At 42.3% G+C, this 20,383-nt stretch overlaps 1 protein-coding gene across 1 annotated transcript in view; it reads right to left on the bottom strand.

Moving 5' to 3' along the window:
- Positions 1-1,426: 1,426 nt before the first annotated feature.
- LOC143208660 (uncharacterized) overlaps positions 1,427-20,383 on the bottom strand; it is a 103,306-nt gene continuing 84,349 nt past the window's right edge. The window contains exons 2-11 of the mRNA XM_076423256.1: positions 18,735-18,780; positions 18,270-18,437; positions 14,974-15,193; positions 9,601-9,684; positions 8,070-8,203; positions 6,663-6,799; positions 5,757-5,911; positions 4,501-4,742; positions 4,191-4,377; positions 1,427-3,706 (exon numbers count right to left, since the gene is read on the bottom strand). Of these exons, the coding sequence (XP_076279371.1) occupies positions 3,510-3,706; positions 4,191-4,377; positions 4,501-4,742; positions 5,757-5,911; positions 6,663-6,799; positions 8,070-8,203; positions 9,601-9,684; positions 14,974-15,193; positions 18,270-18,437; positions 18,735-18,780 (1,570 nt within the window). The 3' untranslated portion in view covers positions 1,427-3,509. The remainder of the gene's footprint in view (positions 3,707-4,190; positions 4,378-4,500; positions 4,743-5,756; positions 5,912-6,662; positions 6,800-8,069; positions 8,204-9,600; positions 9,685-14,973; positions 15,194-18,269; positions 18,438-18,734; positions 18,781-20,383) is intronic.

The following is a 20,383-nucleotide window of genomic DNA, read 5'->3' as shown; positions in this document are numbered from 1 at the left end:
TAATAAATCTCTATTATTAAAACTATAATTTCGACCGTTCCGGTACATTTTTTTAACGTTCATTGATCACTGCAGATTTTATCTATTTATAACTACAACGAGCAGGGAATTTTAAAATAGTAAAGAATTGAATAAATTTAAAAACACCGATAAATTATTAAATAGAAAATCACAATTTTCTTTGCCTCTGCTTTTTAACCGATGCAAATAATTTTTATTTTGCACACAAATCCTTTATACATTTATATCTAATGAAATATTAAAAAAAGGCTTAAATATAAAATTTGATAGAATTTTGTACAATTTTAAATGTAGGATTTTATTTCATTCCACTCTCTTAAAATTTGACGACAAAAATTGGAAAATGCATGAAAACATCCGCAGTCCACTGATCAGAATAGCGAATGCTATAAGTCAGAGACGCGACAAAGAAAAATGTGGGACGCTCATAAAATGCATTTCATCTGCCATAGTTGCAGCACTCGAAACGTTTTCCCTGTCCAACAATAGTACGAGCATCGATAATGCACAGCCTTCAGACTACCGTATTTTTCTTTCGTTATCGAAAGAGCATCGACCAACAAATGGCGGGTGTTCAGGCTCGTTTTGCGGATGAAGTATTGCGTGGGTTTTCACTTTTCCATCTCTCGTGGACCGGCCATTTGCGGCGATCTTTGAGAACGATGCTCGGAACTCGGTGAAGGATACGCTGTTTGGGAAACACGATTCGTTCCGTGCCATAGCCATTGTGATCCGGGACACGTCGAATTTTTCAAAATCGGCCAGGTAGAAGCCCCCTTTCGTCACGCTGGTTTCTCGCTCGACCCTGACTGCCGGCGATCAATAAAATTGTCAACGTTCTGGCTCTACCGATGATCTTGCGATCTGTACATTTTTCTACAGATTTATTGATTGGTTGAATTTTTTCGCCTGGTCGATATCGAAAAGGTTTTTAATTTTAATTTTTCACTTTTTCTAGTTTAAACACTTTTAATTTTACTTTCAAACTTCTTTACCTAATATTTTTATTAAAATCCCAAAATTATTGCAGAATTTTGCGTTGTTAGACGATCGCTAAATTACGGATTTTACACATTTATGATTAAAGTGAAAAGACAGAAACACAAAGTAGTAAAAATATAAAAATTTCAGAATTTTAAGATTTCAATACTTCGAGAATTAAAAATTTTAAGACTAAGATTTTTTCGAGAATTAGAGAGTTTATAAATTTACTTATAATGTTTGGTTGGTGCAACCAGAGTTATGCCGAATTAAAATTGAATTACTCCAGGAATTATAATTACAAAGTAATTTTGAATTGCATTGTAATTATGTAATTGCAATTGTGTAATTGAATTAGAATGTAATTGAAATAGCACAGCTCTGGTTATAACAACTGGACAGCCGCGCCGTTGATCACCAAAGTGAAATGAAGACTCGACGGGTACTCCTTCTAAAGTTTATTGGAAACCTTGATACACACGAGCTTAATTATAAATATTATGCCATCGTACAGTACTATATTTACAAGTAATTCGATCGAGCAGTGGATCAGTGGATCGAGTAGATCCTGCTGATTGGTCCGTGTGAGAATTGGGATATTCTTGACGTTGTTGTCTATGTTCGATCTTCCCGAGAACGAATGAAACGGGCTCCGGAACGACCAGGAGGGGAAATTAATATTTCACCGGCTGACGATTAAAAAGTGTCGCGCGAGTAAGAGATCGGCGAGATAATCTGGAATAAATATTAAGACGAGAGCTGGGCTACGTTTCTTTGGCTCCCCCGATTACGCGCGGGGTGGTCTCGCAAAATATTATTTAATCCTCGCTGGCCGTTCCCGCGAGATCCTGGCGATTCTATCGATTCTCTATCTTTCTCTCTTTCTCTCTTTTACTCTCTCTCTCTCTCTCACTCTCTCTCTCTCTTTCATACATAAAAAGATGAAGACGATACAAAATATTGAAGGAAATCAAGACACTGGTCGCTGTATATACCGTATATGATAGTATAAACCTAGATATTGTGGCTGCTTGTTATATAGCGTAATGTATAAATCATACGTTAATGTATTATTCGCGAACATTCAGAAACCTCGAGTTTCCATTTTGCCTCGACGAAGCAGCCCTTCCTTCATTTTCTTCTTTCACTGTCATTTCATGTAATATTGCTTTCTTTATCAAACAAGAATATAAGGTGTTAATAAAAATTTCCAAGCAGAATTCAATCAACACGTCTGGTTTGCTCAGCTGCGACGACGAGGCTCCGCTAATTTTTGCGTTCCTGAATATGGCGAGTAATGTGATTGGACATACTTAAACTACTGAATCTCATCAACGGCATTAGGTGCCTGTTATCTAGATATTTATTTTAATCTCCTGTGACGCCGACCGTACGAGCAAAGAGACGTCTCGTTGATACGATCATTAAACTAATTTTTACGCATTTATATTGCATGCGGAACTACGGACTACAAGAAAACACGTGTCACTAAAAATCGACAGTATTTTCATTTAATCTTTCTTTCGTTTCTCTATTTTTTCATGTATCAGGTCGGTCGGAAAGTAATTTCGTTTTTCGTGTTGCGATGACAATCCATTTGTTATTATACTACCATGATCATATACATATTCTTTGTCTGTGGATTGTATGCATTTATTGCAAAAAGGGAGTGACAAATATACTGCAGATCTTTATGCATTTATAGCAAAATTGAGTAGATGAAATTCAAAATTGTTGCAAAATTTAAAAAATTGAATTGCCTAAATAATTCATAAAACTGATTCTATTGTAAATGGTAAAAAATTGGCTCTTATTTTCCCTGGAGAAAACGAAATGACTTTCCAAATGATCTAACATATAAAAGAACCTACGAAACATGATGATTTGCATAAATTTGCAGTCTAACCACCATAAAATCCTCCGTCGTGTCGTTTATCTCTGAACATTTTCAAACTACGTTCTTGCTCGCGCGCTCGACAAACAGGTCGTGGCAAAATCCTCGACTTCTAAATTCGCCTTTAATCGTTATTATCGACGGACGGCAACTTGCTTGTACACGCGATAAACGAGAAGGTTCCTTCTCCATCTGTAGGAGAAGAAGAAGACAGATTATAAAGAGAAAGCGTAGTCGATAAAAGGACGAGCGAGTTTAGTCGGCAACTCTGTATCTCTTTACCGACAGTGTTTCCTAAATCGTGTATACCTAATTACACGATCATCGCAATGCTTCACTCCTCCATTTATTTTCTGAGCGTAAAAATTCGCACCTATTTTAATAATCCTCGACTTGTTAATTTTCAAGTACATTTCTCGTGGTGTTCCTTATTGGCTGTCGACACTGTCGTTCACAATTTCTTACCGACTACTGTCTACATTTACCGAGTGAGATTGTCCTTGTGTTATCGACAGGGATTTTCTCCGGTCGCTCGGCTGGTACACGCGTACCATAGAACGGTCAAGAAGAGGGAAGTAGAAAAGGTTCGCAAGTACAGTCGTAGAGGCCGCGTTTAGTTAATTCTACCCTTGTGGGTCATGTAGCTTATGCTGTCGGACAGCAGCTTCTCCCTGGCCTGTCTTCGCATCCGTGAGCACATGGCCAATATCGTTCCTGCCATTATGCAGAGGAAACCGCAGGTGATCCCGACCATCGTGCTGAGGACTGTCGATCGTAGGCACACTCTGTCGTTCGTCGCCTCGCTGGGTCCTGCCAAGAACAACGTACACAGAAATCAATAGACGCCACATGCCCATCCACCCCCTTTCTTCCCTGTTAAGCAATCTTATTTTAATTTCTGGTTCATTGCGAACTTTACTAATAATCATATCATGAAATGACAAATTATATATTATCACTAGACCTACCGAGCACTAAAAGCGATTAAAATGTTTCAGCTTATAAAAATGACAAGGCTCAATTTATTTAGATTTTGTGCCATTTTTATCGCAATATATGGTTGGATAAAAAATTTATCAGATCAATTTCCATGTAGATAACTCCAGACTTTCAACAATCGTAAAATGAAAAATATATAACTGGTCATTTATTGTATATTATATATTAAATATTTTTTAATTATTAGTTCCATTATCAAATTGGACTTGACTCTCCGTTTCAGAAACAACAAAATGTCCACCACGATCGTGGAAAACTGGACAGAGATGAAACCGAAGAGGAATACCGAAATTACCATTTCTGTAGGCCGTGGTCGAGTTCTGGAAGAACTCGGTATCGGCCTCGCCTTCCTGTAGAACGCGCAATGACTGGAAGAGATTCACATTCTCCGACAAACTGGTCGCAGGTGTCGATGGACCGCCGATTTCCGGCAAGGATCGTTTGGCCACGTTCTTGGCGTTTCTCCAGTGGCACGGCTGGCTCTGAACATAGTCGTAAACCGCAACAGGTGAGTGGAAAATATGAATGAACCGTTCCATTCAGATACCGGCCAATTCAACCGGACTCGGAGAAGTTGTTGCTTATCAAGGTATGTAAGTACGTACCGGACATCTGCCGTGGCACATTCTGACGTCACACTCGATGTACAAGGCTGGCGAGCCGGTGAACCTGAACGTCTTCATGTAAGCGAATACTTGAGTCTCGAAAAGGCCGCTCTCCGACCAGGATCCGCGGAATCTGCTGATCAATTTGTCATCCACCGGGCAACCGTACTGATCGATCAGCTGGATCCGCTTGTTGCCGCCGTTGTGGGCGTAGCAGTCGTTCACGACGATGTCGAAACCATCTGTTAAAAGAAGTAATCGTTGCACTGATTGATGAAAAACGATGTGGATGCGAGAAGTGGATCAAGAGAGAAGGATTTAAACATCAGCAAGGATCCTGAACGATAGAGAATCCTAGAGTCGTTTCCACAAGCATCATGAAGAATAGAGGATCCTAGAGTAGTATCTACAAGCATCAGGAAGGATAGAGGATCCTAGAGCAGTATCCACAAGCATCCTGAACGACAGAGGATCCTAGAGTAGTATTCACAAGCATCCTAAAGGATAGAGGATCCTAGAGTAGTCTCCACAAGTATCCTGAACACAATAGAGGATCCCAGAGTAGTATCCACAAGCATCCTAAAGGGTAGAGGATCTTAGAGCAGTGTGTCTACAAGCATCCTAGAGGATAGAGGATCATAGGATAGTCTCCATAAGCATCCTGAAGGATAGAGAATCCCAGAGTAGTCTCCACAAGAATCCTAAAGGAGGAGGATAGAGGATCCTAGAGTAGTGTGTCCACAAGCATCCTAAAGGATAAAGGATCCTATAATAGTATCCACAAGCATCCTAAAGAATAGAGGATCCTAGATTAGTATCCACAAGCACCCTAAATGATAGAGGATCCTAGAGTAGCATCCACAAGCATCAAAGTGGTTACTCAAGTAAAACAACCAGGCAGACTGCAGAAGGGACAGAAACGCAATAACAATGTTCCCGGAATAGAAACTCGCAATCTTAAGGTCTACCCTTCAAGACCCTCCGACAGAGTCATCCCGAGAAAGGGACGACCCTTCATCATCGGAAGCGGAAGTTCTCAACGGCATCGATCCGGGGGAAACAGTCTAATATTAGTTTCCCGGGAGGGAAAACGACGTTAAGCTAAGTGGGTCTCGGCGTTGTCCCGTTATTCCAACGAATAACACTCGGCAGATGTTACGGGGCGCCGCGCGATTAGGTTTATCTCTCGCTAGTGGACGGCGGCGCGTAGGGTAGGGGAAGCTGTAGCGAAAATGCGTGCAGTTATGCGCGCGTACCGTATTTGCTGCGCATGTAGATAATGAGAGTCAGAGGATCGCCGACACGAACTGGTCCAGCCACTCTAGTTCCAGTGGTCCCGTAACCGTATCTGATTTCCATGTAGCACTCCGGTGGCTGCAGGGTGAACACTACGGGATTTCCCGTCGCCACTCTGGAAGAAGATACTCGCGTTAGGCTCATGGGAGGAACGGGTGCCCGTTATCCGGCACTAGGACATCATCCATTTCCTGGGCCACCTAAAATCTGCTGGAATGCTTGTATCCACTAACCTAATTTCGAAAGTACACATTAACGCGGTAGCTACCACACACCCATTAACCCCTTGCACTATCATTTATCTTACTTGCGAGGTCTTAAAACTACTTTGACGTTCATAATTTCCTAGAACAAAAAGAATATTCATATTTATCGTTGTATTATCTATTGTTTGGATTATTCGAATTTCAAAAGTGATCAAAATAAAAATTTTTCCCTACGGGATATTAAAACTACTTTGACGTTCATAATTTCCTAGAACAATAGCAATATGAATATTTATCCTTTGGATTATCCATTGTTTGGATGTTTCGAATTTTATTTAGTCTTTATGCGAAATAAAAATTCTTCCCTGAATTGCGACAAACTGGAGTGAAACAGAAATTTGTGTCCTTCTATTCGTCTAACAAAGTGCACAGGACAGTAAGAGTTAATAAATCAAGATCATCACGATGATTTCAGATCGTTTCCGTTCCCTGTCGAGTGTTACACAGTCATTATTCGCAGATCTCAATTTTAATTCAGCGGAAATTCTCGGATCGGTGTTTTTCGTCGACGAAGCGAACGAAAGTGAATCGGCAGTCTGTCGGCGCGGTGGCAGCCGATTTGCCGGGGCGATTCGCGTGTAAACCGATTTGCACACTTACTCGACGTCGAGGAATGGGAATGTGACGGTCTTCCAGAAGTCGTAGCCGTATTCGCAAGTCACTTTGAAGTGCTCGTCGAACTCCTCCTCGATCAGCGGGTTGTACTGCACCGTGACCGTGTTCCACATTAGGTTTTTCTGAAAGGTTTTACGGGAGTGTCGTAAATCCCGTCTGGCCAGAAAGAAAACGAGAGAAACAATGGAAGAAACGAAAGCCGATCGGAGAAATAATAAGAAATCCCTCGCTTGCGCGCCCGAGCTATTAAAACAGACAAGTCTCGGGCGGATTAATCGCGTTTCACGGGCAAACAAACACGTCTCGGTGCGCCGCGCGATAAATCATGGGAACGTTCGCGGCCGGGCGCGTTTAATAAATCGTATAAGCAGAACGTAACAGAATTATTAACATGAGGGCCTCTCCTTTATGACTCGAGCCGACCTGACCGTGCCTCGGAGAGTCGCGTGTTGTATTAACCCTTAGCACTCGAGCGGAGACTCAGAATCGCCACTAAAAATTGCTGTACCATTACTTAAAATATTGTTTACATTATTAAACATTTCGGTGTCTGAACGATTACCAAACATTTAAATATTGAATCAGGTATTATATCAATTTCATATGCATGAAATAAAAAAGAATGGTGAATATACAGGGTGTGGTCGCACGGGTGGTACAAATAAGTCGAAAAAATCGAATAACATTTTTTCTCGAAAACGAAGCGTCAAACGAAGAAATGTTATTCCTTTTTTTCCGACTTATTTTTACATGTAGTGTCACCCTCCGCTCGGTTGAACCACCCGTCCGGCCACACTCTGTATAATTGATTAATAAAGCTGTACTCTTTAAAATTTAACTATTGAATTTTATTTTCAAATCGGGCACGAACTTACGCAATCTGAAATCTTTCCAAATGTTTAACACTAAACCTACCACCACCGGTTAAATGACCGATCCCAGATTTTTTATTTCACAATTATTGAAATCATAAAGATGGCAAATGATTGCATAAATATATTTAGTATAGCGCAGATATTATAATATGAACCGTACAAAGTTCAAATGAATTTAATCTTGTTATTTTTATAAGGCAACATGTGCCGGCTACTTTTAAAGCTCGGTAGATTTAGTGTGAATTATCGAGTGAAAACAGCTCCGAGTGCAAAGGGTTAATACGTTCGAAGCAAACGGACATCGAGCCGATCGTTACACGTCCAGATCGCTCGGGCGATCGCGAAATAAGAGCTCCGAATGATCAGGGGCAGGGTATAGGTGAGGCAGTGATGGTGGTGGTGGAAGGTAGATGATTTTTCCCGCGGGACGTTAATCATTATTATTCCTTGTCAAACGACCCACTCACGCTGCGATCCTAACGAACCGAGAGGAGAGACTATATTCGGTTTTACGTACTGTGGGATTCTTTCTGCTGTCCTGATGATGAGTGTTCTCGCCGAGGGTGCCGCAACGATTCAGCTGAATGTAGAACTCGTAGTAATCCCGGCCCGTCCCGTTAACGTACATGCAGTCCGGGTCGTAGGAATAGCCTGCAATTAAAATCGATCGGTTCTTAACTTCTTAATGCTTCGATATTCCACGATGTTCGCCAAATGTCCCTAATAACGCTTCATTCGAAAGATATGATGGTTCACTTGGTCCAGAACATCGACTTCTAGAAACCGTTTTATTCTGCATCCCGCAGCTTTATGAATATAGCTACATGCGCAGCTGTATGCTTGTATGCAAATTACGCCTTGTAAACATAAAAATAGGACTTTTGAAGGCGATCGCGGCCTGAATTGATCTTCTTTCTAGTGCTTTTGACTACTGGAAAACCCCATCTTTGCATTATCGAGAAATGAGACATACTTTACAGTTACAGTTATTTACAGTCACGGACTCAGACTCGGCCGATCCTAGAGTAGGCAAGATTCGTTACCGAAACCGTTTGCCATATTTTTCAATATTAATAAATAAATGACAAATTTTAACGCCAAAATCATCTTTCATCGTTGAAAAATATGTTAGGCAAAACCTGTAGATCTGGACAGGCTGCGTCTTTTTGTGGTGTTGTTTCACTATATTTTGTCCATAAACATTTTTTCATCTTGCGGAACTTATTTCTTTTTAATTGTAGATTATTTTGCAGGATTTTCCATATATGTGCTTTTTTGAAGTGTTAAAAATTTTCGGGTTTCACTTTCTCAAGGGTTAAGGTCTTATAAAGGTACCAAAGTTCACGTGGACTGATATAGTTCGATGACGGTGAATTAGAGGAATTGCTCAACGAAAATCCGGCCCAGACGCAAGAAGAATTGGCAGAACGATTGGGAGTCGCCAGACAATATTTTATTACATTTTATGTAATTGTATGTAATAAAATATTTAATTTGGAAAAAAGGGGAAATAACTTATTTGCACACCTAATAGAATATACGTTCCACAGTATTAGTTTTGATGGATACGGTAGGATGAAACACGGAATGGTAAGAGGGCCCTACGAGCGTGAGAGAGAAAAACACATTGGTTGATTGGTCTACTCTTGTACCTCGTCTGTGCTATAGTCACAACCGTACGATGGTCAACAAGGACGCGCTATTTCCAGGCGCATCGCGTGCGCCACGCGTACAAGCCTCTTTCAAAATAACGGAAGCGCACCGTCGTCCGACCGTTCTGGTGTGGCTGGTTCGCGAAAAAGGAAAATTCGCCGGTCGAACGATGACTCGTCACGATAATTCCTGCCATTAGCTCGTCACCGCCAGCATCAATCGGGCCGTGAGCCTCGCGCGGATAATTACGAGATAGATACTGCGGTGTGGTGTGGCATGGCGCGGTCGCGAAAGGTTCGAGACGTGATACGAACGGACGGTCTCGATTGGCTTCTTTCGCGTCACGTCCGTGATCCCAGATCGTCATTTCGCGAGTCTTCTCGAAAACCTCTTACCTGCGGAGTACAGGAGACCGGCGAACGAACCGTTGAAGCCGATCCGGATCTTCATGTAGTCGTCCTGGCACTCTGCCTCGATGTCTGAAACAGTATTAAAATTCCTCTGATCAGAGCCTGATTTGTTCCAAGATCCTTGCTGCAATAGAGAATTTCACTTTGCGTAAAGATGAACAGTCTAATTATCACTGTGGATTATAGTGTCAGATACTCTTACTATTTTATACTTGTGCTAGCCTTCTTAACGATAAGGGTCTGAGTACCACACGTGTAGCACATTATAGTAATTTTCCAAACGCAAGGTTTCCCCCTCATACATCTGAACGATCCTCTTCAGTCTCTCTCTCTCTCTCTCTCTCTTCTGTGTCTTTCCGTTCTCCCATTACAACCATATTCCTACAATATTTTATCTCATCCTTGACATAGACGAAAACCAGACGTTCTCGCCAGTGACCATCCCTTGTTTCACTACCAACTTTCACTTTTCCTCCCCTACAACTCCACTACTCTAAAATCGTACTTCCTTCCATTTTTTCAGACTATCCTAGCTCAGAATTCATTCGCATTTGGTACTGATCACATCGCTAGAGTTCTGATACAAAAAATAAAGGTTTTCAGCAAAATTCTAAAGTTGTTCTCCTTCCGGGATCACGACAATCCATTTTTCCATTTTTCCTGACCAACCAAGCTCAAAATTCACTTGCACTACGTACTGTTCACATCTCTAGACTTCTAATATAAAATAAAGGCTTCCAACAAAATTTGAAAGTTGTTCTCCTTCCGGGATCACGACAATCCATTTTTCCTGACCATCCTAGCACAGAATTTATTCGCACATCATATTGTTCATATCGCAAGACTTCTGATAAAAACTTTCAACAAAATTCTGAGGTTGTTGTCCTTCCAGGATCATGACAATCCATTCTTCCTGACCATCCTAGCTCAGAATTCATTCGCACATCGTCCTGTTCATATCGTAAGACTTCTCATACAAAATAAAGACTTTCAAGAAAATTCTAAGGTTGTTGTCCTTCCGGAATCACGACAATAGACAGGGTGTGCAGAAGGTTTTTGAATCGGTGGTCCGGTGTCGAAATGATCGGAAAAGTCGAGCATCCGGCGGAAAAGCCGGTCGCCGATTACCGAGTGAAAGTGAGCCAGTAGAAGAAAAAGAAGAAGAAGAAGAAGAAGGCCCGGCGTAGGCGCTCTTAGTGGTAAGGCAGCCGTTTCCATCGCGAGGCGACGTAATCCAGGTGGGAGTGTGGAAGATGGACGGCGGAAGATGCAGGCTGTAGATAGTCACAGTCGGTGGTACGGGCCGATGATACAACTTTTGAGCGCTCTCTGTGCCGTCGATGCTGCCGCGCGGACTCGGACCTGTCCGGTGCACACACGTTGCACGCGTTGCAGGGACCCAGGTATGCACGCGGCGCTGATTAGAATTGCGGATACGTGCTTTGTGTTCATCGGCCGGCAAAACGTCCGAGCGTAAACAATGGAGGCGGTTGCGCAACAAAGATATACTCGCTCGAGTACGCGCCGTAGACTGTTTCGGAGATCTCGGCCGTTCCTCGCTTTCAGAGAGATTGCCACCGTTTCTGGGACACTGCCGAGAGGATTTTCTATTATTATACGCTACAGCAGCATGGCATTATTTTTGCAGCCGTGCTTCGATTAATGAATCCTTCTTTAACCCCGTTTACTGCAGTTCTCTTTCGACAACTTATTCATGTTCCTCTAAAAGTATTACAAAATTTATTTATAATGAGAATTTGTGTAAACATGTTAAATACAAAAGACAAGGGTTGTCCTGTTCATTTAAAGTTACAGTGTTCAAGGAGATTTCGCGATAAAAAGAACAATAATCCCGAGCAAAACGAGAAGAAGAATTCAGTTATCAGAAACCTAGCATCGGAGCACACCAGGAGGTTGCGCCAGCTTTTATGCGCTCGTCCTCGGCCTGCTGTCCAAAAGATTCGTCCGCGTTCGTGTTCACCGATGATGAATTCCTCGGGGGCCGCGTTCGTATCTCGAATGAAGTCGTAAAACCCATCTCTGCGGGAAACGCAAGGCCACCCGCGGTATCGTCAATTACGCGAAAGAAGGCCCATTAGGTTTAATGTATCCTCGTCTGGACGCGCGATTCTACGACCTCGGGCACCGACTTCATTTCGCTTCTTCTTCTCCTCCGTCTCTTCATCATCATCAACATCCCTCTAGTCCACCGCGTCCACCACCCACGGAATCCTTCTTTCCTTTTTTAAGCAAACAACGGACCTCTTCGGATTTAATGCATTTATCGTCAAAATAATAATGATTTCTATGTAGAACGATTCTGTAGACTCTCCCAAATACGATGTTATAGTTTTGATTCTTCTACCTTGATTATGTGCGTGTCTACGCAATTTTCACACTGGTTCTGTTCCGTCGTAAAACCCTCTGCGAAGGGACAAACGCGCGACCGTGAAGGTCAGCTAGCGGCATTACGACCGTGAATGCACTTGTCTCAAAGCACTCTGCAAATACTTTAAATATTTGTTTTAATCTATCATCACCAGACTGCGGATTTTATGCGTTTATGATAAAAATGGGTAAGCACAATTTAAAGCAGTGGACATATTCAAGAGATTTAAAGACGTCAGCGTATCGGCTTCAGCTTAATCAGACGATTAAAAGAAGAAAGAAATTTTTATTTCGCTCCTGTGTCTTGCCATCAAACATTTTCTTATTTTGCATGAAGATCCGCAGTCTACTCATCACCTTTCGAAGTTTCTGAAATCGAAGCTTCGAAACTTCGATTCTCATCACTGAACTTCGGATGTTTATGCAATTTGCAATTCTTGTAGACGAACTTTAAGAAACTCGAATCAAATAGAACCTTATTTTCCGTGGTGGTAGCCTTTTTAGATCTGAAATTGATTAAACTCGTACTATAGCCTGCATATATTATGTCCTAGCATTTTCTGAAAATTTTCAAGAGTTAAATTTCAAGAGTCACATTTTCAAGAGCAGTCTACTCATCACTTTCGAAGCATCAAAATCTTCGACCGTCGAAGGAAAGTAAGATGAGTCTAACTTGGAGACAGCAAGCCAAGTCTTGCATCTTGTACAAAAAAGAAACGTGTTTTCCGGTGTTTGTCTATAGTCTATACATTCGCCGTTAACCCAGCTGTGATACGACCTCCGAATTCCGGGATCGCCACGATATTACATGTTCTTTGTCCAGTTTATATCGGGTGCCATGATCGCCGAGAATACGAGAGCACGCGAGCTATTAGCCAAATGGCTGTTTAACGACGGAGCCTCCGCTTCTGTGAGAATCGTATCAAAGGAAAAGTCGGATTGGCTGCTGGGTAATCGCGTCTCGATGGCCCGCATCAATCTGTATTTATTCGTTCCGTTTCATCTGCCGCAATTTTCCGACTGACAGACCGTAATGGGATTTAAATGGGAGTCCGCAGCGATTCCGCATCGGGACCGTTTACATTCTTTGTTCCGTCGAACGCCGCCTCCTCTTTTCATAAATGCAACCGGTTTCCAAGCAGGGCTACCATTTCCTTGGTACCCGGGTATCCATCAATGCTTCACACCTTGATATTAACTCTAACGCGTTGTGTACATCGTTAAAGATCCCTCCGCGGACTCGCTCAAATGACGAAGGTCGTACACGTCCTCTATCACGGACAGTTTCTTACTGTTACCTGATGGCAGCGGCCAATGGCCGTCGAGCTGGAAGTGGCACTTCTACCCTTTAGGCCTCGGCGACGTTTTTTCCGGCACGTAAGAAATATGTCAACTTTTCGTGCTGCTTTTTCTCAGTGATCGTTCAACTGATCGAATTAGAATTCAGTGTATTTTTTTGAAATGAGGACTATAACCAGATCGACAGCATTATCTAGATCGAAGGTAAACAAAAAGATTGCTGTCTAAAAAATTTGTAAATGAAGAATGATCAGTGTACTTTTTCCAGTAAAAGTGAGACGTGTTTTAGCAGAAGAATTTTTTGAAATGAGGGCTATAGTCAGATCGACAGCAGGCAGAAGATTGCTCTCCAAAAATTTGTAAATGGAGAATGATTCATTTTGAGTGCGTATTTAACCAATTAGAATGTATGATTTCGTTAGTCTAAAAAATTCTCGGAATGTATTGGAACGTGTACCATCAAGTTTCCGTCCTTCTCGATCATGTTTTATTGCAATACAACTCGAGTTGGACAGTTGAGGCGTCTCACAACAAATTCCAAGGCTCGATTCAGCGAGAAAAAGTCAACAGTAACCAGGTAATTTGAGGAATTGCAGGCAAGGGTCATCATCGTGAAGAGGCAGGATTCGATCTAGGCGTGATCCAGGGGATAATAGCGATCGAACGATCGAAGAGGAGTGGACGTTCAAGGAGAGGACGAAGAGGACGTAGCGTCGAAGGTGTACTCTCGATGTCAGGAGTGCCGTACGACTCTCCAACACCGTTTTAATTGCGTCCACTCTAACGGTAGCTCTACTCGCCATCGCGTTCTGGATCCCGGAGTGTCGGGACCACGACGAGACCAGCGACGCTCGAATCGATTCTCCTGGATCGAACGATCAGACTCGATCGTTTCCTTGCAATCGATCGATCGATCGACAGACACAGAAACAGTAATAATCACGGGTACGTGTCGGGACTGTGGATTTTATGCGATTATTAATAAGCGCAATTTAAAACAGGGAAAACATTGCGAGACAAACACGAATTTACTATTTTTAATCTTTTAACATCATTGGAGAAAGGAGGAAGGATTTGCCTTCTATGTTTTGTATCAGATGATTGCATAAGTTCGTGCCAGATTTGAAAATAAAATTCAATGGTTATATTTTCAAGAATGCAGTTTTATTAATCTCAATTATTATCGTCAAACATTCTTTTCTACGATTAGAAAAAAATTCAGACTATATATAATTCTCTTTTTTTAACTCCGCCGTGCAGTACAGTTTGCGACATTTAATGAAAATTGGGCACGAACTTGTGCAATCATCTAATAGTTGAAACAGAAAATTTTTATTGTTGTATTTATTGTTTATTGTTGAAATGTGAAAAATTGGAATTTTGTTAAACAATTACTATAGTTCACAGTATTTTACAGACGCAAATTTTCTCTTGAAAATGGTCCACATTTGGATCGAACAATTTAAATTGCAAAATTGCTTGTGAGTAATATTTGATCGAACCTGTGGCGCCGAAATCATTAACTAATTTATTTGCATTATCTACGATCGACAAAACGGAATATTAAAAATTGGAATATTTGAAATTGTGAGTTATTGGAAATTGGAATGTTTGAAAATGTGGATTTGAGAGTTGCATAGCGCCTGATTAATTAGCAAATACTGGACTTACGTTGCACACGCGTCGTGTTGGGTCTGTACCTCCTGTGCTCACGGTCCCAGGGCTCAGGATGCCTTTTCCAGTCGTCATCGCCGACCACGCCCGTCCCACCTCCTCCGGCAAGACCTTGCAGACCCTGAAGTGTCTGAAGTGCTTGAAGGTTCGGGCTAAGAGGTCGTCCTTTCAACGAGGGAACCGGTACGTACGCCGCACCCTCTCCAACATAAACCACCTACACACAAATTACACCTCATGTTAACAATAACATCCTGACTCTACACTAATTCAACTACGCCTTCAGCCAATACTATATTTTCGCATTCGTTCCTCCTCCCTCTAATTAACCATCATTATCCCAAACCCTGCAGCGCTGGCCATTAACACGTTTACTACCAACATGATCATCACTTTCTCTCGCTTCGTATATAGAAAATCAAATTAACATCGCGCGCGTTGTTATTTCAACATTAAACGGCCCGACACAGCTAACGACGTACCTAATGTCTCTTTTTTTTATAGGAACAGTTTTGCAGTAACGTCGACTCGCAGGTTTTGCACTAGAAATTCACCCTTTTGCGAAATTGATTTATATAAGGATGAATTTGGAGTGCAAAACCTATATTTGAAATTAGGGAAACTTTTCAATTCTTTGGTGAAAGAAATCGCAGCATCCCCCACAAAAGCTTACCCCATAAGATTCCAATTGATCTCACCACCGTGTTCTTCGCCGTCTCGTTTCGGTATGCTTTCTATTTCCTCGAAATTATTGCTTTTCACGGATTCCGCGTTTGAGGAATCTGCGGAATTCGATCGCACAAACGCCGCGCCGCGGAACGACGCTTCGCAAGCGTTTATGGGCCACTAGAGTAGTTAGAGGATCATTCTTTCGCCGTATCCGCGCTGTCTCTCCGCTTTATGTGCGGCTAGCTGACGAACTGCCTCTTTAGAGGTTTTCTTTCCAGCCACAACACCGAGATAAGAATGCGCGGTGCCAGTACCGAGGAAGAGGATTCGGCTTGGCCAATCACCGGTTTCACAGAAACCGGATCATTTTCCCGTCCCTCTTAACCGCTTTTAGGAGCCATCGAGATTATCCTCGATGATCCCTGCACCGGGCGAAATGCACTCGGATCCAAATGCAAGCGGGTTGCATTTCACCAAGCTCATTCCGTATACACTCGTCTCGGTATTGCTGACCGCTTTGGGTTCTCAGAGTTGAGTCATAATCATTTGCGATGGCTATAGCGAGCGCGCGCGCGTTTCCTCCTGGCGCTAAATGAAGATATACAGGCTGATCTTCTATTTGTCAGTGTTTATTTATACGTAAAGGATTCATTTCTTTGACTGTCCGTATCGAAGAGTACATTAACAAATATCGTACAATTTATTTGAATTTATGCCTCCATTGAAGTTGTTCGTCAAAATGACTTTGATTAAGTTGACGATGAGAATTATTCAAAGAAACGTTCATCGAGAAAGGACATCAAAGTAAGACAGTGCAATTGTTTTCAATATGTTCCTCCATTAAAATTGTTCGTCAAAAGTCTTCAATTAAGTTATCGATAAGCATCATTCAATCAAGTGTTCGTCGAGAAAGGACATCGAAGTAAGACAGTACAATTGATTTGAATTTATTCCCCCTTGGAAATTGTTCGTCCAAAAGTTTTCAATTAAGTTAACGATAAGAATTATTCAAAGAAAGGTTCATCGAGGAAGGACAACAATTGTTTTCAATGCGATCCTCCATTGAAATTATTCGTCAAAAGTCTTCAATTAATTTAATGATAAGCATCATTCAATCAAACGTTCGTCGAGAAAGGACACCAAAGTAAGACAGTGCAATTGTTTTCAATATGTTCCTCCATTAAAATTGTTCGTCAAGAAGTTCGTCAATTAATTTATCGATAAGCATCATTCAATCAAACGTTCATCGAGGAAGGACATCAAAGTAAGACAGTGCAATTGTTTTCAATGTGTTCCTCTATTGAAATTGTTCGTCAAAAGTCTTCACATAATTTAACGATAAACATCATTCAATCAAACGTTCGTCGAGAAATGACATCAAAGTAAGACAGTACAATTGATTTCAATGTGTTCCTCCATTGAAATTGTTCATCAAAAAGTTCGTCAATTAATTTAACGATAAGAGTTATTTAAACAAAGATTCATCGAGAAAGGACTTCAAAGTAAGACAGGTTTTTGAGTTAGGCTTTACAGGATCGTTCAAAGATGCAGAAAAGTGCACAACGCGTCGACCAGCATAGCGTACACAGGTACTGATTATGGTACCACGGTTCTGTCATGTTTCCCCCGGGCTTCAATGGACGAAACTTTAGCTCGAACGCTTGTTGTCATCATCTAAAACCGCCACGCGTCATTTTAAACGGGAACCGACGTCCGCGGATGGCCTGTTCTTCTTCGTACGATCATTCTCTCTCGTCCGTATAACCCGTTGCCTTTGGTCTCTCGAGTCGGAACATGACACGCGCGCTCATGCGATGATTAACGGTCGCGCGGTTAGGGTGTCGAAAGTCATTAGTACGGCTACGATCGGTCGGACAAGCTGGGTGAATGTACCTATCCTGTCTCCGACGTTGCTGTCTGTCGGACTTGTCTCTGACCTACACCTGCTTTCCGACTGAAACTGGTTTAATTCGATCCAATTTGCGAGCCGCTTATGTCACTTCGAGGAATGCTGCTTTCCTGCTGGATCACTCTTACGAAATTCAAACTAGAACGGACCGGCACGATTCTCTAAAAGAGATTGTCAATTTTATTCGGACAATTTTATAATTATCTATATTATTAAAATTACATTATTGATCAGCGTTTCTTTAGAACGGGTCCAAATAAATTACAGTGCGATGCTGTTCCACGAGGAAGTCTTTAAAGTGTTGTTCAATTTTTATTTAATGTTATATCTCGTCGGCAATTAATATCGTGTCATTCCCGAAGGCTTCGATTCCCCGTGGCCATTAGTTATAATTATCAATAATTTCCGTCTAATCGTCCGATAATTAAGCATCGCTGACCAATCGGACGTAGCGCAGACGGCCAATCAATTGCCTCCCCGATCTTTCATTTTTCCCTATCAAGCGAATAATCGATGATGCATCGGTTACGCGAAACGGCTGCAGGAAATCGTTATTTTTACCGTCGGCTCGTCGGGATCTTTCAACTCTATCGAAGGAAGTCCGACAGCGGTTCTAACAATAGGTGTAACATGAGTAACGGCCGTTCAGAGAGGAGTTTGATTGCTTATAGGTGTTGCAACAACGATTCCGATCGCGAACGATCATGATACTTACGGCGTCGTGATCGCTGGCCTCGTGCGTTAACGCCTCTCTGGTCTCGTTGTGTAGCGAGTCATCATCTTCGGGGCCGGATCCACTTCCGGCCCAATAGTCCTCGGTTGCTTCTTCTAGCACCGACTCCTCGGCGTTACCCTCGCCCTCTGCGTTTTCGTGATTCGTCGCCTTCAAATGTACAAGGTCATTTTGATAAAGATGTTTTTATCAAACTATTTTGGTATGTTATCATTTCTCTTATTTTCTTAGTTAAAACTATGAGAACTTGAAAATTTTAAGATTGTTTATTTCGAAATTATTGAAATTATAAAGATGCTTTCGTGGTAAATGATTAAATAAATATATTTATCGAAGCAGATATTATAATATGCGTCGTACAAAGTTCAAATAGGTTTAGCTCTCCGTTTGCACAAAAATGTGCGCCACCCAACCACCAGCAAATAAATAAATAAATAAATACTGTACCTTACAGTGCAGCGAGGCAACGGACAGCAACCACACGATCGCATATCTGCAACAAAGCAACACAACCTTTGTTAATATTCGCAAAAAGATGTTCCACAAGAAATATACTCTGAAATAACTATTTCTATTCTTCAGCGACAAGATCAACCATGAAGAGCATCATTTTCTTGCCTCACAATATTCTAGCCAGACAAAGCAACAAAAATTCCTCGAACAAAGACATACGTCTCTGAGACCAGCAATACCGCAACGTCATAGGATCGAGGCTCGAACAATCGTTGCAGTAATTCAAAGCGATTATACAGCATGCATAAATGCAACAGCTATCAACTGTCAACAGAGTAGAACCTGCAGGAAGATATCGCTTATCTCGATCCCGCGATAACGACGATTTACCACAGTGATCACGCGAAGTGAAACTCAATTCGCTTGCAAAATCCGTAACGAAAAACCTTGTCTCACGGAATCCCGCAGTACCAAGAGATCAAGGATGAAAGCCAAGGCCTTCCAATTTCAAAGCTTGTCATCCGATGCTGTTGCGAGGGAAGGATTGAATGCACTGTTGGTTAATTTCTCAGGAGAAAGAACGGTCTGAGAAAGCGGCGAACGCTCACGTCGGTCGTTTGCACGTCCGTTTACGCGGCACCACGTGAATCCGCCATAATAGCGAAATACAACGGCCGATAGAATCGCGGGGAACCATAATCGGATCATTGCCACGCGTGACTCGGTTTATCGCGGGCAAGGATCGAGGGAATCCTCGTCGATGCGTCAGCGAGTACGCGCGGCCAGCATGCGAAAACCGCTTTCCGGGGACCCTGCGATGGAAAAGGGCCCGAGATCCTTGGGCCCCGACCCCCGTCGGACTCATGGGAACCGCTGGGAACGAGGAAGGAGCCGCGTGACTCACGCGCGAGATCGTCAAGATACTTTCCGGCGACCTAACGTCAAAACCGTCGCGTCGGCCCCCAAGTCACTTATAGAAATACACGCGTTAACGATCATCTTATAACAATAAAATGAATTTTATTGCTAAAAAGTATTCGTTCATGCTTAGAAAAATTCAAGAATATTGTCTTTAATGTTGTCTTTAACGCAACAAAGTCGTTAAGGGATGAAATCAATTTTTGTTCTATTCCTGCTTCCCACAATCAATGCAGAATATTTTTATTTTGCATAAAGATCCTAGAACGAGGCTTGATCGAAAGCAGTGTGCAATTAGAGAAAAGGAACACAGCAAGATGATGGATGTCTTTGGAACGGTGATCTAATGCGTTGCGATCCGTGTCGTGTTCGGTTCTCGTAGATCCCAGCCGATGAATTCGTTCTCTTCCCCCTTTCACGGCCAGTTCCTTCTCCTCCTCCTCCTCCTCCACCTCCTACAAGCTTTTCTTCGCGTCGACCGTCTCTCCTCTCTGCTCTTGCGCACTTTAGTCCTCCCCACTAACTCGCCTCTCTTCTTACTCGTGTTCCGTCTGTTGCACTTCATCGACTTCCTTTCTACGCTGTAACGGGTTTCCTTCTTTGACATCGATCTCGCCGGTTTTAACCCCTTGCGGTCGGCCTGTCTCACGCGAGTAACTAGCCGCCGCGCTCGCCTGATCGGGGTGAGTGACACTTTTCGTCGAGGGTTCTAACCACGAGACCGA

The sequence above is a fragment of the Lasioglossum baleicum genome, chromosome 5 (assembly GCF_051020765.1).
Source record: "Lasioglossum baleicum chromosome 5, iyLasBale1, whole genome shotgun sequence".
Taxonomy (NCBI): Eukaryota; Metazoa; Arthropoda; class Insecta; order Hymenoptera; family Halictidae; genus Lasioglossum; species Lasioglossum baleicum.
Note: the sequence above shows the minus strand (reverse complement) of the source record. Positions and strands in the feature narration are given on the sequence as shown.